This window comes from Entelurus aequoreus, linkage group LG09 (genome assembly GCF_033978785.1).
Source record: "Entelurus aequoreus isolate RoL-2023_Sb linkage group LG09, RoL_Eaeq_v1.1, whole genome shotgun sequence".
NCBI lineage: Eukaryota > Metazoa > Chordata > Actinopteri > Syngnathiformes > Syngnathidae > Entelurus > Entelurus aequoreus.
The window spans coordinates 16,821,265-16,847,020 of NC_084739.1; the positions used below are offsets into that span (position 1 = coordinate 16,821,265).

General features: G+C 40.2%; 1 protein-coding gene across 6 annotated transcripts; it reads left to right on the forward strand.

Moving 5' to 3' along the window:
* Positions 1–5,267: 5,267 nt before the first annotated feature.
* Positions 5,268–24,973, forward strand: slf2 (SMC5-SMC6 complex localization factor 2). 6 transcript variants are annotated; one of them, XM_062058192.1, is made up of 21 exons: positions 5,268–5,421; positions 5,972–6,012; positions 10,564–10,979; positions 11,052–11,094; positions 14,184–15,460; positions 15,543–15,625; positions 15,702–15,812; positions 16,073–16,240; positions 17,970–18,075; positions 18,143–18,230; positions 18,306–18,447; positions 18,514–18,601; positions 18,704–18,880; positions 19,717–19,811; positions 19,879–19,972; positions 20,042–20,158; positions 20,246–20,323; positions 21,998–22,084; positions 22,190–22,258; positions 24,165–24,355; positions 24,408–24,973. In XM_062058192.1, exons 1-20 carry the CDS (start codon positions 5,387–5,389, stop codon positions 24,333–24,335), a joined length of 3,486 nt encoding a protein of 1,161 aa, XP_061914176.1. In that variant the 5' UTR covers positions 5,268–5,386; the 3' UTR covers positions 24,336–24,355; positions 24,408–24,973. The 6 variants fall into 6 exon arrangements, with proteins under 6 accessions (XP_061914176.1, XP_061914178.1, XP_061914179.1 ...); XM_062058194.1 differs by having other exon boundaries at positions 15,546–15,625; positions 24,165–24,973; XM_062058195.1 differs by having other exon boundaries at positions 14,187–15,460; positions 24,165–24,973.
* Positions 24,974–25,756: the final 783 nt, after the last annotated feature.

Below are 25,756 nucleotides of genomic sequence, written 5' to 3' on the forward strand. Positions count from 1 at the left end.
TACTTTTGTATGTATTTTGTGTTTGCATCCACCGTAGGTTGTCAGAGTATTGCATAAGAAAAAACAATGCCAACGGAAGAATGAGGAAATTAACTTGGCAATTTGTCTAGGGCTTGATGCCACACCCCAACTGTCTTTTATTTTTCTCTCTTCATCGTGTTGCTGTCTGATTTATTTTTCCCTCATTGTGAGTAAAATTGTACTGTAAAAAATGTTGCATTTATGACATTTCGAGTTAGGAACATTGGTGCCGTTGTTTCCCAAGCCTGAGGCACACACTTCTGGGGATGTTTGACTTTTGTGGCTGTATGTAGACATGGTGACAGTGGGTTGCATCAGCTCTGTGCTCTTGAATGTCTCTTATATCCTTTGTGGTGTTGAATGTTTCCCTCTAGTTTTCTAGTTTTCCGTATGATTTTGCCTTGTTCTTTGTAGACGTTTTGAGCCTGCTATGCAACCACATGGCCTGAAAGAGTGGCAGCAGATCACAGTAGCTACTCAAACAATTTCCCTTGTGGATCAATTGTTTGTCATGGTTGAGGTCTAAAAAAATACACATGTAAAATGCTCAATGGGAGAAATGGAGAAACTATTTCTGTGATAACTTCACCCTGTATAAGATCAATAATTCCAAAAATCCCCTAATGTTCAATAATGACCCCTTCAACACGTGGCTGTTAGCCAAGGACCAAACATGGTGAGGCTGCGTTTCAGTTCTACACTCCTAAAATCAGGAATAGTCTTCCAGAAAATGTGAGACAGGCCTCAAAGTTAACTATGTTCAATTCCAGGCTAAGAAAACACTTTTATTTACTGTGATTGTGCCTATGACAACTGAAAGTATTTTATCTACACTACTTGATTTAAATTTGAATGATGATCATTTTATATTTTTGCTTTCTCGTAATTTTCTGTAAAGCACTTTGAATTGCCTTGTGTAAAAATGCCATCCATCTTCTTCTGCTTATCCGAAGTCGGGTCACGGGGGCAGCAGCCTAAGCAGAGAAGCCCAGACTTCCCTCTCATAGCTACTTCGTCCAGATCTTCCCTGGGGATCCCGAGGCATTCCCAGGACAGCTGGAAGACATGGTCTCTCCGCCGTGTCCTGGATCTTGGGGGCATAGCAAGTCAGTGATGTACTGAGGGGCCCCACCATGCAACGCACGGAATGTCAGGACTAAAATCTCAAATGCGGAATTTAACTGGAATCCAATGAAGACAGGATAAAACGGGGGTGATATGGGCTTTTCTGGGTGCACCGGTCAAAAGTCTGGCAGCCACATTTTGTACAGTCTGAAGTCTCTTTAGCGTTGACTTGTTGAAGAGAGTGAAAAGAGAATTGCAATAGTCAATGCGAGACGAAATGAACGCGTGAATGATCATTTCGAGATCCAATTTTGACAACAAATTTCTCATTTTAGAAATATTTCTGAGATGATAAAAAGAGTTTTTGGTCAGTTGACAACTGACCCACCAAAGACATGGACTTGATCGTTCACAACCCCAAGGTTTCTGAGGCTGCTTTTAACAGATGCACCCAGAGCACCAAGGGAGTTCTTGATCAGGGGGATCTTTTTATCGGGAGCAGTTATCAGAGTTTCCGTTTTGTTTGAATTCATCTGGAGGAAATTTGAGGACAACCAGTTTTTAATAGAGGATACGCACTCCAAGAACTCAGATAAAAAGTGAAACTCTGAATCATTCAAGGAGCATAACAGTTAAATATCTGCATAGAAATGATAAGAAGCATTTTTAAAACTACTGATCAACCTCCCAAGCGGCCTCAGATACAACAAAAATAAAACAGGCCCCAGAACAGAACCCTGGGCCTCACCACATGACAGTTTGGACACATCGGACATTCGACTTAGACTTAGACTTCCTTTTATTGTCATTCAAATTTGAACTTTTCAGTACAGATAAGAACAAAATTCCGTTGCATTAGCTGGTTGTAGTGCAGGATAAAAGAACAATAAGGTGCAGATATTAATAAATAGATTACTGTACAGATAAATATATTGCACTTTTGCATATGCATCCACGTTTATGGATGTATGTTATATTGTCTTTATATTCCAGCAAGTTAATCCATTTTGGGGGGGAATTGAGGGGATCATTATGATGCGTTCAAGAGTCTTACGGCCTGGGGGAAGAAGCTGTTACAGAACCTGGAGGTTCTGCTACTGAGGCTGCGGAACCTCTTTCTAGAGTCCAGCAGTGAAAACAGTCCTAGGTGGGGGTGGGAGGAGTCTCTGCAGATTTTCTGAGCCCTGGTCAGGCAGCGGCTTTTTGCAATCTCCTGGATAGGAGGAAGAGGAGTCCTGATGATCTTTTCCGCCGTCCTCACCACTCTCTGCAGAGACTTCCAGTCTGAGGCACTGCAGGCTCCACTCCAGACAGAGATGCAGTTGGTCAGTAGGCTCTCTATAGTGCCTCTGTAGAATGTGGTGAGAATGGGGGGAGGGAGAAGTGCTCTTTTCATCATTAAAAGTTATTCCATTCATATAAAATGTAAATCACTGGAGAACTGCACCAGAAAACCCCATCTCAGATTTGAGGCGATTTATTAGTATACCGTGATCCACAGTATCAAAGGCAGATGTCAAATCGAGTAAAACCAAAACTTTGTAGCGACCAGACTCAGCGGCCATCATCACGTCACTGGAAACTTTCAAAAGAGCAGTTTCGGTGGAGTGAAATGACCTACCCTTAAGGACGGTATAACTCGGTTGGTAGAGCGGTCGTGCCAGCAACTTGAGGGTTCCAGGTTCGATCCCCGCTTCCGCCATCCTAGTTACTGCCATTGTGTCCTTGGGCAAGACAATTTACCCACCTGCTCCCAGTGCCACCCACACTGGTTTAAATGTAACTTAGATATTGGGTTTAACTATGTAAATATAATTCACACACACACCTAAAGCCAGATTGGTATTTATCGTAAAAATCATGCCGTTCCAAAAATGAGGTTAGCTGCTTCGCTACCACTTTTTCAAAGATTTTTTGACATGAAGGGAAGTTTTGATATGGGCCGGTAATTTATAGGCTCCAGCGGATCAAGATTAGTTTTTTTAAGGATGGGATTCACCACAGCATGTTTAAAAAAGCTGGGGATCCAGCCAGACCGAATTGAAAGGTTTATCAATTTTACCACCCAAGGACCAACAGCATCAAAAACATTTAAGAAAAGTGGATTGATTGATTGATTGATTGATTGAGACTTTCATTAGTAGATTGCACAGTACAGTACATATTCCGTACAATTGACCACTAAATGGTAACACCCGAATAAGTTTTTCAACTTGTTTAAGTCGGGGTCTACGTTAATCAATTCATGGTATAAATATATACTATCAGCATAATAGCCAGATGAGGTGGTTCGGGCATCTGGTCAGGATGCCACCCGAACGCTTCCCTAGGGAGGTGTTTCGGGCACGTCCGACCGGTAGGAGGCCACGGGGAAGACCCAGGACACGTTGGGAAGACTATCTCTCCCGGCTGGCCTGGGAACGCCTCGGGATACCCCGGGAGGAGCTGGACGAAGTGGCTGGGGAGAGGGAAGTCTGGGCTTCCCTGCTTAGGGTGCTTCCCCCGCGACCCGACCTGGGATAAGCGGAAGAAGATGGATGGATGGATGGATGGATGGCGCGTAATACAGTCATCACACAAGTTAATCATCAGAGTATATACACTACCGTTCAAAAGTTTGGGGACATAATGAAATGTCCTTATTTTTTAAGGAAAAGCACTGTACTTTTCAATGAAGATAACTTTAAACTAGTCTTAACTTTAAAGAAATACACTCTATACATTGCTAATGTGGTAAATGACTATTCTAGCTGCAAATGTCTGGTTTTTGGTGCAATATCTACATAGGTGTATAGAGGCCCATTTCCAGCAACTATCACTCCAGTGTTCTAATGGTACAATATGTTTGCGCATTGGCTCAGAAGGCTAATTGGTGATTAGAAAACCTTTGTGCAATCATGTTCACACATCTGAAAACAGCTTAGCTCGTTACAGAAGCTACAAAACTGACCTTCCTTTGAGCAGATGGAGTTTCTGGAGCATCACATTTGTGGGGTCAATTTAATGCTCAAAATGGCCAGCAAAAGAGAACTTTTATCTGAAACTCAACAGTCTATTCTTGTTCTTAGAAATGAAGGCTATTCCACAAAATTGTTTGGGTGACCCCAAACTTCTGAACGGTAGTGTACATTGAATTATTTACATTATTTACAATCCGGGGGGGTGGGATGTGGAGGGGGTTGGTTGATTTCAGCACTTCAGTAATCAACAATTATATCATCTGAGAAATGGACATTGTAACAGTGTAGGTCTGACTTGGTAGGATATGTACAGCGAGCAGTGAACATAGTGAGCTCAGAAAGCATAAGAACAAGTATATACATTTGATTATTTACATTTGATTAATTACAATCGGGAAAGGGGGGATGTGGTGGGGGGAGGGGGTTAGTCTAGGGTTGTAGTTGCCTGGAGGTGTTCTTTTAGTGCGGTTTGAAGGACGGTAGAGATGCACTTTCTTTTACACCTGGAGTAGGAACAATGTCCACAGGGCTCGATGTGGGTTTCATTTTGCCCACTAAAACCTGAACATTTTTATTAGATTAGATTAGATAGATTCATTGGTCCCCGTGGGGAAATTCATTTTCACTGCCGTACATTTCAACAATAGACATTACACATCACAAAACAAAAATAACAAAAATACATCAAACATGACAAAACACATTTACGGGCTTGTCAGACAGGTCGGCCGGGCCTGCTGTTAAGGGCGGCTATAACTGCAGGGATCAGGCTTTTCCTGGGGCGGGCCCTCCGGAATTTGATGGTTCTGTACCTGCGCCCTGATGGTAGTGGGATGATTGGTGTAGTGGGTGAGTCATATCCTGGACTATTGTGTTTGCCAGTCGAGTGATGGACCTGTGGTTTAAATCTGAAATGTTGGGTGTGGATAGGCCGATGATTTTAGCTGCTATGTTTGTAATGCATGTGAGTTTGGTTTGGTTGGTTACAGAACGCATGGTGAAAAAACATGTGGAACAGTACATCAGGATGGGTTGAACAATGCTTTGGTAAAGTAATAACAGGAGATGAGGTGCAACGTATAGTCCTTTAAGTTTTCGGATGGCTGATCATGTTCCTAAACAAGGTCAATAATTTTCCCCAAAATGCGCTAATTTTAAGGTTCTAGTCCACTAATGTGTCATTTCCCATCTGGCAACGTTCGGAAGAAGACTCAAATACCCATGATGCAGTTCGGGCCAACAATCAGCTGCTGTCTTCATCGGGCGGGCTATCATTTGAGCGCAGGAACGCGGTGGCGGTTGGCACGCATTAATAAACATCTACTTTGTGTAGCACCAACATGAAAAATGGAGGTGAAAATCATGGGGATACACGGTAAGAAGCCTTTTTTTTTTTTTACATCGCTAAAATACTGTGAAAGCGTTTAACGGCTAATGCTAGCTAAATGGTGCACTTCCGGTCCTACGTAGGACAGTATGCAAAAAAGGAGATGAAGTCACTGACGTTGTTTATCTTTGTCTAACTTGACAGTGTTTGAGCTGTATAGCAATATAAAGTAAAATGCGCCCATTCATGCATTCATCTTCTACAGCTTGTCCCTTTCGGGGTAGATTGTTTCGTGCACGAACATTCACGTAGTCTTTGTGCTTCCTTAAAACACTACAGTGTTGTTGTTGTTTTAAGAATATGTCAAAATAAAGCATTTTTCTGCAGCATGTTGGTGTAATAATAGTTGCACATTATGTCAGCATTACTTGGAGCAGGTGTCTTCACCTCATTGGCCGTCTGCTGCAAGCTTAGAAGCGTTCAAGGTGTGTCGGCTATGTGAGATTTACTATTAGTGCTGAGTGTATCACTGCTACATGTGTTCCCTCAGTCTTTCGCGGTTGTAACACTGATATTGACTAATAATTGTCTTTTGCAGGACACTTAAGAATACGACATACTATTCCCCGAAGATTAAAGGTATGTCAAAGTTGGGCTGAGCGATATGGCGGAAAACTGTATCAGAATATAAGTTTTTCTGTGATGGCCGAGATAACTACTGATATTTTTTTATGACCTATGGAAAATATGGACCAGGAGAAAAATATATTAAATCAGTGTTTTTCAACCACTGTGTGTGCCGCGAGATATTGTTTGGTGTGCCGTGTGAAATGACGCAATTCTACCTAACTGGTCATAAAAATATTGTTTGCAAACCAATAAAATTAGAGATGTCCGATAATGGCTTTTTTGCCGATATTGTCCAACTCTTAATTACCGATACCGATATATACAGTCGTGGAATTAACACATTTTTATGCCTAATTTTGTTGTGATGCCCCGCTGGATGCGTTAAACAATGTAACAAGGTTTTCCAAAATAAATCAACTCAAGTTATGGGAAAAAATGCCAACATGGCACTGCCATATTTATTATTGAAGTCACAAGGTGCATTATTTTTTTTGACATGCCTCAAAACAGCAGCTTGGAATTAGGGACATGCTCTCCCTGAGAGAGCATGAGGAGGTTGAGGTGGGCGGGTCTGGGGGGCTGGGTTGATGTGGGGGGTAGCGGCGGGTCTATATTGTAGCGTTCCGGAAGAGTTAGTGCTGCAAGGGGTTCTGGGTATTTGTTCTGTTGTGTTTATGTTGTGTTACGGTGCGGATGTTCTCCCGAAATGTGTTTGTCATTCTTGTTTGGTGTGGGTTCACAGTGTGGCGCATATTTGTAACAGTGTTAAAGTTATTTATACAGCTACCCTCAGCGTGACCTGTATGGCTGTTGACCAAGTATGCGTGGCATTCACTTGTGTGTGTGTGTGTGAAAAGCCGTAGATATTATGTGATAAATTACCTCGCAAGTAGAACTCAGGCTGTTCAGATAGAAGGTTCCTCCTCGGACATACTGCAAGTGAAAAAGGGTGTCCCTCAAGGTTCTGTGTTGGGCCCCTTATTATTCACTATCTTGGACAGAATATTCCGAACTCAACTTTCCATTTCTATGCTGATGATACTGTCATCTACTGCACAGCACCCACTCTTGCTGAGGCCTTTAAATATCTGCAATATGCATTTGACAGAGTACAAGAACAACTTTGCTATCTTCAACTGGTTTTAAATGCAGAGAAAACAAAGTGCATGTTCTTTACTACATCAAAAACTGTAAGATCAGCACTGTGTGAGAACATTTTAACAAGAAATGGGCAACAAATTATGTTAGTATCTGCTTTTAAATATTTAGGATTTTTAATTGATGACCACTTGAGTTTTAAGGAGCACATTCAGTATGTTGTAAAAAAAATTGAAACTTTTACTGGGATTTTATTATAGAAACAAGTCTTGCTTTTCTTTTACTGTGAAACAGAAATTGGTGGAAACAACCTTTTTACCTGTTATTGACTATGGAGATGTGTTGTACATGAATGCTACTGCTGGTTGTCTCCACAAGCTGGATAGTGTGTACCACGGTGCACTGAGATTCATCACCAACTGCGCTCCCCTTACTCACCATTGTGTGTTATACTCAATGGTTAACTGGACATCTTTATGTGCTCGACGCCTCAATCATTGGTATGTTTTCATCTACAAAACCATTCTGGTTATCACTCCATCTTATCTGTCTTGTCTTTTAACAAAGAAACGAGGAAGTCACAATCTGCGTTCAATGAATGTTCTGCAATTTGTCGTCCCCAAAGTAAGAACTGAACTGGGCAAGAAAGCATTTAGGTTTTCAGCACCGAAGGCTTGGAATAACCTACAATCGAGTATTCAACTTCAAACCCTTGTTACATTAAATTAGTTTAAAGCTTCTGTGGAAGGACTGCAGTCTACCTTGTCTGTATGCACATGTGTCATGTGAGTAAGTTTTAATGTTGTAAATTAAATGTTTTGTGTGTTTACTGTTTTTAATGTAACCTTGCTGCTGCCCTCTTGGCCAGGTCTCCCTTGGAAAAGAGATCTTTGATCTCGATGGGATTTTTACCTGGTTAAATAAAGGCTAAATAAAACCAAAAAAACTGACAATAACCATATGATTGCCATTTGTTATGATATTGTACGCAGACATGACGTACTTCTACTTGAAAATAGCCTATTTTATGTGTAAAATGTGTTGGTTATAGCATTGTTTTTCAACTATTGTGCCGTGGCACACTGGTGTGCCGTGGGAAATTATGCAATTCTGATAGTACTGACAATAACCATATGATTGACATTTGTTATGATATTGTACGCAGGCATGACGTACTTCTACTTGAAAATAGCTTATTTTTTGTGTAAAATGTGTTGGTTAGAGCAGTGTTTTTCAACCACTGTGCCGTGGCACACTGGTGTGCCGTGAGATATTGTTTGGTGTGCTGTGGGAAATGATGCAATTCTACCTAGCTGGTCAAAAAAATATTGTTTGCAAACCAATAAAATGTTTGAAACAGTAGCCTATAGGCATACCTTGGTAAAATGTCTTCTGTTTAGTTTTGGGTGTACATTAGGCTGCTAAGCATGCTCTACTTACTTTCACCAGTATAATCATTGCTAGAGTTGGTTGTAGTTGGTTTTAGTCTTTGTTTTCTGATAGTACTGACAATAACCATATGATTGCCATTTGTTATGATATTGTACACAGGCATGACGTACTTCTACTTAAATAGCCTATTTTATGTGTAAAATGTGTTGGTTAGAGCAGTGTTTTTCAACCACTGTGCCATGGCACACTGGTGCGCCGTGAGATATTGTTTGGTGTGCCCTGCAAAATGATGCATTTCCACCAGACTGAGGCCAAGTGAAAAAATTACCGTAATTTCCGGACTATAAGCCGCTACTTTTTCCCCTCGTTCTGGTCCCTGCGGCTTATACAAGGGTGCGGCTTATTTACGGCCTGTTCTTCTCCGACACCGACGAAGAGGATTTCGGTGGTTTTAGTACGCAGGAGGAAGACGATGACACAATGATTAAAGACTGACTTTTCATATACCGGTAGGCTGGTTATTTTGATAACGTACAGGCGAGCACTTTGTATTACTTTGCACCGTTGTATTATTTGTACTCTGCACGAATGCTGTTCGTCATGTCAAAGATGTGAAAGTTTGATTGAATGATTGAAAGATTTATTGTTAATAATTGTTAATGTCATCTCTGTCCCGACAATCCCCTCCGTGGTAGCAGGAATCCCTATATACTACGGTAATTACACATCAAAACCCTGCGGCTTATAGTCGGGTGCGGCTTATATATGGAGCAATCTGTATTTTCCCCTAAATTTAGCTGGTGCGGCTTATAGTCAGGTGCGGCTTATAGTCCGGAAATTACGGTACTCCTAGCCATAGCACACATCTTTTTTACATGTGTGTAAGAGGGAAACATTAAAGACATTAAAAGAGCAGTGCTGATGATACATACAGCTATGAATGAAACATATACACTGAAGATCTGACTGAAACTGTTAGTTACAAATATAATCGATAACAATGAGTTTTACAAGATCACCGCTGAAGAGAGGACGGCAGGTACTTTGGTTTACAATTTAATCTCTCACATGGACCACTGTCAAATGCACCAGAAAAACCAAGTGCACACTTCTGCTTTTCACACTAAAATTGCTGTGTCTTACATCCTCTCCTGACTGCACTAACCAAAATAACACTCCCAGAAAAATAGCGTATATATTTACTTTTATTGTTTTGTACATAAAGAAACAATACCTGAATGCAATTGGCAGTAAAGGAATGTTGCAATGCAATTACACTTTCACTTGCAATTAATTCCTTTCTGATTTTAAATTGCACTATGGAGGAAGTCTAACAGAACTCTTAGAATTTTTTTTATTTTGCGTATCATTCACAATCCCTGTGTGAGACAAGCACAAACGTTTTTCTCTTTCAATGCATTCTAATTCGTGAATAAATGCTAGCAAGAGGTGGTTAACAATGCAGGTAATGGGGATTCAATCCTGCCGATAAAGTGCTCCAAAAACCTCCAAAGTTTTATATACATGCTGTAAGTATATATAATGTAGTAACAGACACATAATAACATGTTATGTTTACGTATTTTGGTCATTTTAAGCATTATTTTTACAGAGCGCATTACAACGTTCGCTATTCTCTTCAACAACAACTACTACTACTACTATTTCTAGAGCTGTGAATCTTTGGGCACCAAATATCCATCCATTCATTTTCTAGCGCTATTTTTTTTAAATATAAGCTTGCAATTTGTCAGGGGATACATAACATGTTTTAATTAGAAATTAAACATATGTTTATTTAAATAAGCAAAGCTACACAAATGTTTTCCCAGTGTAAAACAAATTGAAACCATTGAAAATTCCATTTTTGATCCCACATTTAATGTAACTCAAAGGTATCCAAAATGCGGCCTATTTATAAAACGGTTACGTAGACAGGGTTTATAGTACAATTATATTATCTTAAGTCACATTTTGAGCTTCCACTGTATCTAAATTGTATGTTTTTTTATGAATGATCTTGCACTTTTTAACACCACTAACTATACAATTTCCCATATTTTCTTTCAGAGACTCCAATGAAACCCTCTCAGATCGCTAACCGCCTCGTAGCGCCGCCAAGGAGAATGTTGCAACAATTTAGCCTAGATTGCCAACGCAACAGAACGGATTCACCTTGCCAGCCGTCCTATCATCCTACAGCAAAAGTTAATTCATCTGGGTCACGCAAGGAAGGACATAATAATTTGGCCAAGTGGCATTCAGGGGACAAACCAGCTCCTCTGCATTGTTGTCAATCTATAGGGTCAATTCATGTTGCTAACAAACATGATGGGTCTCAACACGGCCGTCTGAATGCTTCCCTTGTTAAATTACTTCAGCCAGAGAAAGATTCAAGCGTCCGCGTTACATCCTTCGACTCTAGGAAAGATCATAAGTCCATGACAAGAAGAAGTAGCACGGAATATAGACCACCGTCAAACAAGGTAAGAGTTTTTGATAAAACAAGTGTAGTAATATATTGTTGCAAGGAGACTTCATTTCTTTCCCTTTTTTAGGACCAACGTATGCAAATGCCTTCATGTGAAAAATCCATTCCAGGTAATATTAATTTACTACACTACCTAATCTGTTATCGTCATATACATAGATTTAGTTTGACTGCTAGGTAGGTGGACAATTATATCAAACAGACAAACTTGTTTACATTGAAAGCTGCATGCACTATTATACATGAAAAATAAATTCTGTCATTAATGAATCTCAATGAAAAATACACAATGACAATGTTCATTATCTCTAGCTTCAAACAATAGTACAACTTACAGGTTGAGTGATCCTGCCCCTTGCTTAGCATACGGGGGTAAATGATTGCACCACAGTAAGCTGCTTCTTAGCAGGAGTTGGTTGGCGGTCATGTTTCTCCTTTGTGAAGGGTAGCATTTTTCCCCCTTAGCTGAATGCTTCTGTTTTAAATGCTGGAATACGCTTGTTTTACTGCTGCTTTCTGTTGCAAAGTGCTTTGGACAAACTTTGCAGTATTGGCTTCAATAAACCTTAAAGGGGAACGGCACTTTTTTTGGAATTTTGCCTATTGTTTACAATCATTATGAAAGACGTGACAACAGATGTGTTTTTTAATGCATTCTAAATATTAAATTAGATCAAAAGTCTGCTTACAATGGAGCCTATAGTAGTTGTTCAATTCTGCCTATAGAGCCCCTAAAAAAACATCCAAATACCTCATTTAGGGTTTTATTTACATGATGTAATTATATACCGTATTTTTTGGATTATAAATCGCTCCGGAGTATACGTCGCACCGGCCGAAAATGCATAATAAAGAAGGAAAAAAACATATACGTCGCACTGGAGTATAAGTCTCATTTTTGGGGGAAATTTATTTGATAAAATCCAACACCAAGAATAGACATTTGAAAGGCAATTTAAAATAAATAAAGAATAGTGAACAACAGGCTGAATAAGTGTACGTTATATGACGCATAAATAACCAACTGAGAACGTGCCTGGTATGTTAACGTAACATTATGGTAAGAGTCATTCAAATAACTATAACATATAGAACATGCTATACGTTTACCAAACAATATGTCACTCCTGATCACTAAATCCGATGAAATCTTCTTCCTCGTTGTCGCTCCTGGTATGCGCCGCTAGCGTCCTTTCTTTCTGCTGCTCGATCGTCGTTTCGTTTTCTGCTGCATATTTCACTACGTCCAGCTTGTAATCTGCAGTATATGATTTCCTTTTCGGTGCCATTTTTGTTCAGCTCTTCTCAGTTGTTTTTTTAAATTATCCATTTTAATAGCTACAGCAGTAGCATATAGCCTATAGCAGTTAGCATCCCATGACCTACAATGCACTTCTGCCATGACCCTCACCCGCCGAATTCTTATTGGTTGACGTGTGTGTGACGATTGCTGACATTTGCTTCGTCTCTTCCGTGAATGAGATAAAAAATATTAAAGTGGACCAACTTGTCCGATTATATCACCAGCCACCTTCTATCCAGGTTGCAGGCATAATTTATGATCGACAATAAACTTACAGGAAGGAGGGAAGCGAGAAAGCGGCAGACCACTCGATGTGAACGTCGGCACACAGGAAGTGATCACGTCGCCGCTATAAATAATTTGTCTCTGTTGGTGCGTATGATAACCTACTCAGTGGCCTAGTGGTTAGAGTGTTCGCCCTGAGATCGGTAGGTTGTGAGTTCAAACCCCGGCCGAGTCATACCAAAGACTATAAAAATGGGACCTATTACCTCCTTGCTTGGCACTCAGCATCAAGGGTTGGAATTGGGGGCTAAATCACCAAAAATGATTCCCGGGCGCGGCCACCGCTGCTGCCCACTGCTCCCCTCACCTCCCAGGAGGTAATCAAGGGTGACGGGTCAAATGCAGATAATATTTTTGCCACACTTAGTGTGTGTGTGACAATCATTGGTACTTTAACTTTACTTTAACTTTAACTTTTATTTTTTAACTTTAACTTTTTAACTTTTAACTTTAACAATATCACTAATGTTTGGTTAATATTCAAGTTATGAAATGTAAATGGAGAATTGTTAGCGCTTTTACAATGGTTATTTATCTGATTTTATGGGCGAAATAGTGGCGCTCCCATTGGTTTTGCTCGGATTTTTATTTACCGGGTACGTTTCTTTGAAATTTAAAATGCATTTAGAAAATATTAATCCGTCGTCATATCTTTCATAATGATTGTGAACGATAGGAAAAATTCCAAAAAAAGGGCATTTTCCCTTTAAGAACTCGCCAGAATATGTTTGAGGCTTGCAAGCCACATTTGCCTTTCTTTTTAGACACTCTGTCTGCACACAGTTTTTCACAACTTTGTGCAGATACAGTAGTAGTACAATTCTGACAGCCGCAAAAACACTGCAAAAGTTAGCTTCTGTGCTAAAGCAAAGCTAAATGGTTAACAGTCCCTTTCACAGACAATATATTGTTGTGCTTTCCTCTACCATTGCTGAAGTTCTGGTTGTTGTTGTTACATGAAAACACTTGACATATTGATATAGCACTGCACCCTTTTCAAAAGAAACAGTTCTACTGCAAATCTGAAAAATTACTTTTATGTTAGCTAATATTTTTTTCCAATTAGTTTACAATATAGAGTTTTCTAGTATATTTAGTTTAAGCATTTTTACATTTACTTACATTTCTTTGGACCTTGATTTTTCTTTGTCTTTGTACTTTTTTGTCTGTATGGATGTGAAATGGTCTTAAATTATTTTCAATATGGTCTTAAAGTCTTACATTTGAGCTCACTCACACACAAAACAAATACAGACTATGTCCTGATGTGGGTCAAATCTTATGCGAAAATATAAAGATTTAAAGCAGCATCAACATCTATCACATATTCAGCAACCTATTAACTATTTATTCATGCGAACTTTATAGATTACATATTCAGTTCTTAATGTTACTGATTTGAGTACAGGAAGTGAACAAATGTGTTAGCAATTGCCATGAATCGGATTAAATTAGCTCTGCTACTTCCTGTTCCCTTTTGGACATGTGGAAATGTGAAACTGTGAATATGTGATGTACCACATTGTAACTGTATGCATGTTGGAAATAAACTAATACTATAACCATAACCACTGCCTTACATTTGTCTAATGTGTGTTTGTCTGTCTTCAGTAGTGAGCTCCTCTCAGAAGAGGCACAGGGAGAGCGAGGACAATGACAGCAGAACCAAGAAGCTTTGTCTTCGGCTAGCCCGACCTATCCAAATCCAACCTCCAAATCCAGTGCTCAATAACCCTGATAAAATTCCAGATAAACCCACCAGTGGCCAGTCAACAATTGTGGATTCGTCATCCACATTTAAGCAGTTGTCCTGCACTTCCCCTTCAGCCAAACCTTTTATGACGAGACATTCGCCATCAGGGGCAAAGCAGGTCCAAATGCAATTAATAGACAATAACATTGTACACTTACAATCCTTTTCAAAGCCAAATGTAGAAACCGTGCCTAAAAGAAGAGAAGAATATGACAAAAGGCGAAGATCAAGCACTGAAGTTCCCCAAAAGCCCACTACCAACTCCCTTCATCCCCACTTAAGCAGCCCCTTATCTCAACATAGACATCAGAGTTCTTCTTTAGTCCAGACTCCCAGCACATTAAAGCAGACGGAGGAGCCCAAAAAGCCTCTCAATGTTACTCATAAATCAAAGTTAAACGGGGCGTCTTTGAGCGTTCCGGCAATACAACGGAAAAAACCCCTTCGCCGAAAAACTATCTCTGTTTCTGAAGGTATAAATGACCTGTTCACCCCGGATGCCATTCTCAGCCCTGTGCACAAGACGCACAAGACCAAGTTAGATTTAATGTCAGCCACCACAGAAAAAAGACACAACTCCAGTGTCCATAGCTCTGCAAAGTCTTCTCTTAAGGACGAAGACTTAGAACTTACTTGTTCTGCAAACATCTGCATGTCATCAGCAAACCACTCCGACATGTCTAGGCCATTTGTGTCATTAACAAGGATGCAAGTAGAAAACATAGTGTGCATTTCCTCTAAAGAATCTAAACCCGACTGTCCTGTTCCCTTAAATGGGTGTCATTCACAAACACACAAATTTGAAGAGAATAACAAATCTGTCCCAAACAGCGAGACCAATAATGGGGATCACAAGCAACCTTCAAGTTGTTCCCAGTCTCCAATCAAGAGGCTGCCAAGTGGACTTCACAGACAAAAGCCGAATAAAGCTGTGGATCCTTTAGATGAGGACCTAGACTTTGGTCTGGGACTAACTTTAGATTTGGATTCAAGCCAGACCTCCGACAGCAGCGACGATCAACTGATCTCCTTGCAGGAGATCATGAACCACATTCCCAAGCTTCCGAATACACCAGAAAAATCTGCCTCTTCAGAGCCCAGCACACCAAGATGTACCAACAGTCCGTTAAAAGTTGTAAGATCCTTTTTTTTTTTCCTCACAATGTTGCTCTTAACTCCAACCAGTCTATGGAGTGTATGCATGTGTTTTACTGCAGCAGCAGCCAATCACCAGAATAAGAAGCAGCTCCTACAGGAACAGCCTTGACCAGATGCTGAAAGAAATCCGCACCCACAAAAAGTAAAGGACCACTGAAAAGGAAGATTTTACTACATTAATAGAGAAAAGTTTGAGCTAACCTGTTTTGTTTGTACAGGGCAAAAGAGAACGAGGCACAGCTTCGTACTGCGTGTGATGAAGAGCTGTTGCGAATAGTGGAAAATGAGGATGAAGACAACCATGAGGAGGGCATCTCTAGTGAAGAACAGTAAGTCACAATTACGCTAAAATTCTAGTCTGAGCCTGGTACAAAAGCCGTGTAAATGACAGTCACATTAGAAACGGACGTTACGCAACTAATGGTCGGACTCCGATGCTGCAGTATGTCACATGAACCCACCTTCACTGGGTTCTGTGTGAAAAGCTAAGGTACCTTTATTACAGGATCTAATATGACGACTTGTATCTGAGGCTATGGATACATTTTATCTTATTACACACACTCATTTTGTTTTGTTTCTTTTTCAGGAAATTATTGCAGCGCTTCTCATTGGCCGCCTGTGCATTCAGGGAGGTTCCCCCGGGCGAGGTCGTGTTTGACCTGGAGAAATTTGGGCAGCTTTTCAGTCAGGATTCTCTTCAGCTTAGAGAATGCATGGTCAAACCGCAAAGTGCAGCACAGAAAACACTCCTTTGGTGAGCCTTGTTTGTGTGTGAGAATACAGTAGATCACTTCTTTTTGCAGAGGTTTGGTTCGAGAAAGGCAAAAACCTTTCAGTATAAAAAAGGCTATTTTTGACACAGGGAAGTTTTGCTGCCATTGTTAAATTACAACACAATCCAGTTTTAAGCCGTTAGTATTTTTCACACACACTTTTATTTTTTTTTTTTAGGTATAACATGTTGATGTTCACCCCTACTAAATGATAAGTACAGTCCATTTAAAGATACATTGTTTAAAAGGGAACTGCATTCTTTTTCCATTATCCACAATCTTTATATAAGACAGGAAACACACGTCTTTCCCTTTTTATGTACGATTTAAAAAGTAAAAAAATGTGCTAGTACGAGGCGGTTGAATGTGCAGGTTATTGGGATTCATCTAGTCTGCTTATAAAGCGCTCTCAAAAACATCCAAAACAACCAACAATGCCCCAGTTACAGGGGCATGACCTGCTTATTAACCAAGCTATAGCGACATTGTTATTGTAAGAGCTAACACAGATTAACTACTTTTTTGGCGTTGTAACACATCACATTTCTCACACTGCTCCTTCGCGCACTAAGAGTAGCCAGCTACTAGCTCGGTATCTGCTAACATTGGTTGTGACCCGCCCTAAAATGATGAAGAATAAGCTTGAGCTACTGCTGCTCTATTGCCTTTGAGTTAGTAAAAGTTAATGTTAGAGTAAAAATCATGCATCTCAGCTGTATACTACAATGTTGTGGCACCAAGCCGAAAAGTTGGTCAACTTTGAAAATTCACAAGCTACCAACTTGATACTATATGGCTATCAACAAATGGAATGCAGCATAAGACCTGCCAACTTCGCTTGGAAGCATTTTTTTATCTAAGGAGTTAAAATTATTCCTAATTTATCAGCTCAAGGAGACAAGTGCTGAATGATACAACCATCCCACCAGTCGGTATCCTTTTGTACCGCTTATTTCAAAGGTTTACCAATACTATGTAACGGTTTTGTAGATACTGCGGTATTTCAGTTTCAAAGTCTTAAAAATAATGCAGTGACGCGTGACTTCATCAAACAAAAACTTGGGAGTGTATTTTTTTCTGATGCTTTAGCGTTTGCCGGCTCCGAAATACATCTTCCAAAATCCTCTGCACAGCACAGGGCTAACTAGGTGGCGGGGTGTGGAACGCCGTAAGCAGGATGTGGTGTATGTACATAGTAGATGAGAGGAATTGTTATCATTAAAAAATTATCAAAATCTATCTTAACTTTTTGAGTTATGTTGCTACCAAACCCCGGCAAAAATATAACCTCTTTGGCGGAGGTAAGAAAGTCTGCATTTGTAATGCAAAGCGCGGCACTTTCTTGTTGAGTTTCCAAGCCAGTCGGTCACGTCGCAGAGCACGGAGGTAAATCGACAAAAATACTACATTGCGGGAAATAGGAGTAAACTAAAAAACTACTTGATATATCCTCAATCCATCCATCCATTTTCTACTGCTGTCTCTCTCAATGTCACGGGAGCCTATAACGTTGCACCCTGGACAGGTTGCCACCTCATAAATTGTCACCCAGAAAATACATTTTAAGTCAGCAAAGCAAAAAAGTTTGTGAGGTATTTACATATTAAGTTTATTGTTCGTTAACTTTTCTGAGTAGTGTTAGTGTTACTCCCATCAGTTCCAGGTGCTTTTAAATAGTTTGTTGTGTTGTTTTTGCTCTACTTGTGTCAGGTCCAGCCCAGCTCAGATGAGACTGCATCTGAATATAGGATTATTCCAAGAAGCTTATGGTTATAACTCACCATGCCCACCTCAAGTTACTAAGTTCCTATTCAAGGTAGGCCCCTACTATAGCATGACTTTAGTAGTAGAACACACTCCAATAATTTGTAAACATTTTTTAGATGATGTCTGTGCATTCTGAGGGGATGGTATCTGACAAGATGCTACAGGCCCTCTGTGACATTGCAGGCTCAGCTGCATATAACAAAGGTGAGTATCTTTACTTTGTTCCCATCATTTTGTTGTCATCTCCTCATGTCATGTTTTTTTTTTTTGCTGCGTTAGTGAAAAACGGAAGCCAGCTCTTTAATGTGTGGGTGCCTGCTTTGGCTGATGTAACGCTGGTCCTGCTAAACATGGGAGTTGCGTTTGTGAAATTGTTCCCGTTGGAAAACCTGCAGCCAACATTTACAGAGGGAGATTTGTTGTAAGTGTTTTTTAAATAAGACTACTTTGTCCTTCTTGTTGTTGAATGTATTTTTTTTTTTGACAGGGAGGATGTTTATATTCAAAGTGATGATCCCTCCAGCCGTAGAGATGGGAACACCTTTCCTGAACTCAACTGTAATAACATCTTTAAGGTAGTAACAGAAAGCACCATTTACATGGAGAAAGAAACTTTAGCAAGAGATATCAGCATGTAAACCGACTGCTTGTTTCTCTCCTTTGTGCTTGGTACACAGTACCTGTCCTACTGCATGAGCATGTGTCCTCAGGCGCACAGTGACTTTGAGCTGCTCTTGCTGATGACCATGGTGGCTCGAGTGAGTCTGGATACTCACTTCATCTCCCTGCCGAGTGTGGAAAGTTACACTGTGCTGTTTAAAATAGTCAACAACATCAGGGACTGGAAGGCAATGGTGAGTTGTATGCATTAGATTAGTTGCCTAAGATTTGTATACAGTGGAACCGCAATTTGCGAATTTACTTGGTTCTTAAACACAATTTGTAACTAGAAAAGTTCATATATTGAAGCAAATTTCTCCACAAGAAATACTTTAAATATGAATGCGTTGCAGCCTGGACAAAAATCCCTATTTTAGTAATAGTTTTTTTTTAACCCAAGTGCTATACAGTCTGCATATCAAACAAACATACATAGGAGAGTGATGGACCAACTTTCTATTTCATAACAAAGACTAAACAACCTGCGCCCTGCCAGCACTCACTATTTGAAAATTCATTCAGGTCACTACAATGATTAGAAATCCACTTTACCTTGTCATTTAATCTTCTTTGCTTGCAACAGGTGGGGGAAGGCCGTGTCGACAACTCTGTGGATTCTTCCCGAATGTTTCAAAGTACACATTGTTTGTAATTGTCCAAATGCTGTAAATTGCTAATAAAACACTTAAAAAGCACTCAAAGTAGCACGGTAGCTAACAGCAGCCCTGTGCTGACGGAATGAGCAGTGAGCAACAGAGAGCGATCAGCCCGCCCACAATGGATGTGCTGCCGGGCAACAAAATGACTGCGCTGCAGGCACAATGGTTGTATGAAACATTTGTACAACAAACCATATCATTCGGTCTGATTCGTAAATCAAATAGTTTTGTACAATGAAGGGTTCGTAAATCCAGGTTCCACTGTACTGTAGTGATTGGTTGTTGAAAGGCGTGATGCTTGCAGCCAAACTACAAAATACAGTTGTCATTTTGTGTCTATTTACTTAATGTTTGTGTGAAATGTCGTTCAGCTGCCCAGAATCTGCCAGGCCTTCACTGACCTGACAGACGACCACCACAACATGTGCCTTCTGGTTCAGTTGCTACCTGACAGCACTCGCGGAAGGTAAGAAAGCCTCTTTGTTGGGTTTGATTGGGAAAATTGACCATACACTAACCACATTTTTCTCTAGTAGATGCCTGCGACAGCATCTCAGTCTCGCAATGATCTCAAAAGTCTTAGATGGATCTTGTCAGTACCAACCTACAAGAGCAGAAGAAATTCAGGTTCCTGTTTCTCTAAATATATTTTCAAAAGGATGTCTGTAGTAATGTGTAAATCTGTTCTACGTACAGCTCTCTGATCTCAGGCCCTATGTGCCCCTTATGAAACCCTCCTCCCTCCTTCGCGACATCTTGAACGCCTCCAACAGTAGTCCTAAAAAGGATGGCTGGTCTTCTCTGGATCAGCAGGTGAGTGTGCAGTCAGCGGGCACACCTTGCATTACGATGGGGCAATGAATGTCAACTTTAGTGTCATTGAAAATGTTTGTTTTGCAGGCCTACTACCTCTGCTACAGCCTGCTGACACTGACAAATGAAGCCTCCAATTTTCACATCTTCCCAGCTCATCAGAAGGTATGACAGGTCCTACAGTAACCCCCTCACTCATGAGGCACTACCATTGAAACTCAACTTGGATATACTTTAAAGTGGTCAGTGTTAGGGATGGGTACTGAATTCAGTGCTTTTAAAGTGACAGACCAAATTGCCACGGTACTATCGGGTACCGATTCACGTAAAATCAAGCATGTTTCAATACCTCTGTTGCATGGGACGTCAATTCTGGTGGCACATCTCAAATGCAAACGGGCGTAGTTGTCACGGACTGTCTCGAGGTAATGTTGATATTTTCAGGCATGCGAGCACCGTTTGTGAAAAAAAGAGGAAAACTGATGGGGAAAAAAGAAGAACATTTTTATTGGCGCAAAGTGCAGCCACAGAAGCCCAGAAAGAACATTTTGAAAATCAAGACTTCCTGCAATTTGGTGCATTTCTACACTATATTTAAAAATTGTTTAGATTTGTTGTCATTTATTGACTTTTTGGCTGTCTTTTTGACACCTACATGTCCCGTGTAATGTACCAGAAGTTGTTGTGTTTTGTAGATAATTTACTAACATTATTATAATTGAAAATGTAATGTAACGTTTCCCATTTGAGAACTCTATTCCAAAGCTTCAGGTTCTATACTTCTGGTGTTGTGGCTTCTGTTTACAATAATATACCTTCTCAGTGGCTAATAATAAATACTCTAGAACTACAACTGGTTTCGACCCAACAGTGTTCGGATTGTGACATTAAGTAAGCTAGTTAGAAGATGCGAACTGTGCCAACTAGCGAGCTTTTTTCGGCACCCCTGATCGTCTCCCTTTCCTACAATTCAGTGCGGCGTACAGGCAAGCAAAACAGCGAGTACCTGCGGCTGAGGCGAGCGTTCAACAAATTTGTGTTGGATTTTTTTTATATATATATTTAAAATAAACACAGAAGTGATACTTTGACGCGAAAATTAATGTTTTAACGTTTTCGCAAACATTTCACATGCCTGCATTTTCCATTCCAACAAAGCAAGCCTACCCGATAGAAAGCGCTCAAAAGTAAGGGTCCACTTATCTTTTCAGTTTGAGGCTAATCTACATTGAATATTCTGCATAAATGCTTCTGCTTAGCATTTAGCATAGCGATTTGGTAATCAAAACTACAACTAAGATGCATGTTACAATTAAACAGCTGGTGTGTAAAAAGTACCAAACTTAGAGTATAAACACTTTGTAGGGTGCAATAAAAGACAAGACTGCCACATTCAACTTAATGGAAAAGACTACCTCCTGCCTACTACAACACACCATAGTCTATAAACTACTGCCATCTAACGTCTTGGAATTGCAACTGCATGCAAAGTCTACGATATAATACTTGCAAATGAGACTCAAATGCAAGAAAACAAGATATAACATCTTGACAGCTCAATTATCGTTATTAGTGCAGTGCTAAATGTTACATATAAAATAAATATATTATCAAACTATTAACATTTATTACCACGTGGACACCCAAAAGTACCGAAAATTGGTACCATTATCGATTCCCAGGTACCATATTGGTTCAAATGTGAAAGGTACCCATCCCTAGTCAGTGTACAGCTTGTATGGCAGTGTATATTTACTATCCACTAAAATGACTCATTACACAGCTATTGTACACCACACAATGTGTGTCATTATTTGCCTCTTATGTGTCTTTCTTCAGGACCAGCTGCTGGGGATCTGCTTTGAACTCGAAAAACATGTCAAGTGTGATATCCGAGAGAGTGTGAAATGTCTATACAGAAGCAAGGTCAAATATTTGGATAGACCTTATTTAAACTGCCTGAGATTATAAAAAGTGAAATGTGACAAAACATTTTAATTATACTCCGCCTATTACAAAATATAATTGCAGGTGAAGGACCTGCTGACCAGGATCTACACCAAGTGGCAGATGCTCCTCCAGCAATCCAAACCTCTCAATGTACAGTTGTCACACATTGTGTGTGTGTGTGTGTGTGTGTGTGTGTGTGTGTGTGTGTGTGTGTGTGTGTGTGTGTGTGTGTGTGTGTGTGTGTGTGTGTGTGTGTGTGTGTGTGTGTGTGTGTGTGTGTGTGTGTGTGTGTGTGTGTGTGTGTGTGTGTGTGTGTGTGTGTGTGTGTGTGTGTGTGTGTGTGTGTGTGTGTGTGTGTGTGTGTGTGTGTGTGTGTGTGTTTAAAAGTTTACATACACTTGTAAAGAACACAATGTCATGGCTGTCTTGAGTTTCCAATAATTTCTACAGCTCTTATTTTTTTGTGATAGAGTGATTGGAGCACATACTTGTCACAAAAAACATTCATGAAGTTTGGTTCTTTTATGAATTTATTATGGGCCTACTGAAAACGTGACCAAATCTGCTGGGTCAAAAGTATACATACAGCAATGTTAATATTTGGTTACATGTCCCTTGGCAAATTTCACTACAATAAGGCGCTTTTGGTAGCCATCCACAAGCTTCTGGTTGAATGTTTGACCACTCCTCTTGACAAAACTGGTACAGTTCAGCTAAATTTGTTGGTTTTCTGACATGGACTTGTTTCTTCGGCATTGTCCACATGTTCTCAATGGGGTTTTAAGTCAGGACTTTGGGAAGGCCGTTCTAAAACCTTAATTCTAGCCTGATTTAGCCATGCCTTTACCACTTTTGACGTGTGTTTGGGGTCATTGTCCTGTTGGAACATCCAACTGCGCCCAAGACCCAACATCCGGGCTGATGATTTTAGGTTGTCCTGAAGAACTTGGAGGTAATCCTCCTTGTTCATTGTCCCATTTACTCTCTGTAAAGCACCAGTTCCATTGGCAGAAAAACAGGCCCATAGCATAATACTACCACCACCATGCTTGACGGTAGGCATGGTGTTCCTGGGATTAAAGGCCTCACCTTTTTTCCTCCAAACATATTGCTGGGTATTGTGGCCAAACAGATACATTTTTGTTTCACCTGACCACAGTTCTTTCCTCCAGAAGGTCTTATCTTTGTCCATGTGATCAGCAGCAAACTTTAGACGAGCCTCAAGGTGTCGCTTCTAGAGCAAGGGCTTCCTTCTTGCATGTTAGCCTCTCAGTCCATGGCGATGCAAAACACGTTTGACTGTGGACACTGACACCTGTGTTCCAGCAGCTTCCAAATCATTGCAGACCTGCTTTTTGGTGGTTCTCTGTTGACTTTTGATCATCCTGACCAATTTTCTCTCAGCAGCAGGTGATCGCTTGCGTTTTCTTCCTGATCGTGGCAGTGACAAAACTGTGCCATGCACTTTATACTTACGAACAATTGTCTGCACAGTTGCTCTTGGGACCATAAGCTGCTTTGAAATGGCTCCAAGTGACTTTCCTGACTTGTTTTTTCAGATCTGTGCTGACTTCCTTTGACTTTCCCATTGTCGCGTTTGTAACCGAGTCGAATGACTGCATCACATGAGCTCTATTTAAATGGGCTCAGAGAAGTCAACAGGTGTCGTCAATCATAACCCCTCACATGAAGTTAAGAGGCCATGCCATGAAGCTGATTTGATTGTAACTTTTCTACATCACCAAAATTGATCATGTATGTTGCTGTATGTATACTTTTCATCCAGCAGATTTGGTCACATTTTCAGTAGACTCATAATAAATTCATAAAAGAACCAAACTTCATGAATGTTTTTTGTGACCAACAAGTATGTGCTCCAATCACTCTATCACAAAAAAATAAAAGTTGTAGAAAATATTGGAAACTCGAGACAGCCATGACATTATGTTCTTTACGAGTGTATGTAAACTTTTGACCACGACTGTATATATAAATGTGTATATGTATGTATGTGTATATACTTTTTTTTTTTTTAAGTCACCTACTTACATTGCAGTGTCAGCTTTACGACTATTGGAAGCCCTTGCCAGTGGAAACGTTGACATGCGTTAAGGAGGACATGGACCGCGATGGCCGACAGCAGGCTTTGAAGGAAGAGAGTAGAGGTGATTCTGCTGATGAGGAAGATAACGAGACACCGCAACAAAGCACTACAACAACCAGCTGAGAGTTTGGATAGATGGACGCTCAGGCGACACAGCAAATCATCACAACACACACTCAAGGGAAGAAAAAGCTGTCACCAAAACTTAAAACTGCTTTCACCTGCATTTTTGCAGCAGGTCCTTAAATTGACGATCTTTGGCTACTATTTACAAATATTTTTTCCTTTACATGCGTTAGAGGATTTAAAAAAATAGAGTAAAATCCCTCCCACCTGCTCCTTAAGTTATTCACCTATAACGTTTTTGTTTTTTTTATGGACAAATTGTAGGTTTTTGCACCAACATATGCATCTCTTGAAACTCACCCTTTTACTGTTTACATGTCGATGTGCCTGTATTTCATACAGTATTTGACAAAAAAGTGTTCTATATTTGTATGGTGTTTGTCAAAGGTTTTACACCTCAGGCTTGAAGTTATTTAATACTGCAATTGCACACTTGTTTCTATAGTACACGCAAGCATGCTATTCTTGGAGGTGTAAATATGTTTTTGCTGTGTTTTGGCGTTTGCTACTGTTTTGGCAGTTTGTTTAATTATGTTTAATGTAAGATACTTGTAAAAAATGTAAATGCATGTTTTTTTTATATTTGTTGGAATAAAGAAGTACTGTGTTTTTCGCATATTGACAATTACACATAATGGTTGTCTACGGTCCGTGTAAAGTGTTGAATCTTGCCAAGTGGACTGTAAAATATTGAACATAAAAATCACAACAGGACGTACGTGCACAGTACTCTGGCTCACCTGAAGGTGTGTATGTAAGAGGGCCGCTGCTTTTCGACTCTGCCATTTTTCTACAGATAAAAAGCGCAACCAACATAACATTAGACATTTTACAACAAAGCAGAACATTTTTACTGGAGAAGACTTAACTGACTTCGTGAGCACATCCTATAACGTGTCGTTATAAAGCATGAAGGCATGCAATGGCAGCTCTAAACTCAATATTATTTGATGCAACAAGCCACAGTAGGAAAGGGATTTATATGGCCCCATTCCTGGGTGGATCTCGCATGAGAGAAAGAGGAGGGGTTAATCATTTTGCAATGGAGTCTGCTGAAAATGAGGGAAAGCTCCACTCTCCATAGCAACTGACGCTGTGGTCAAAGTTGGAATGGCGGCTAAAGTGGATAGTGCACTCCCGCAATTCGTCACGTTTCATGTGTCAGGTGAACCGTGACAAATAGTGCCTTCTGAATCCTGTCCTTGCCTTTGTGTCATTTAAACCCTTTTTCTTATGAAAATTCTACACTAGCTGAAATTACGCCTTTGCTCCATGATGTCATCACTGGTGGACTGTAGATCGCAACACACCATGGAGTTTGTATACAACTTGGTAGGACCAAAAATGTTTGTTTTATAGATGGCCATATGAATTTTAAATATATGTTTACTTAAAGTAAGTTATTCCCCCGTCTCCTT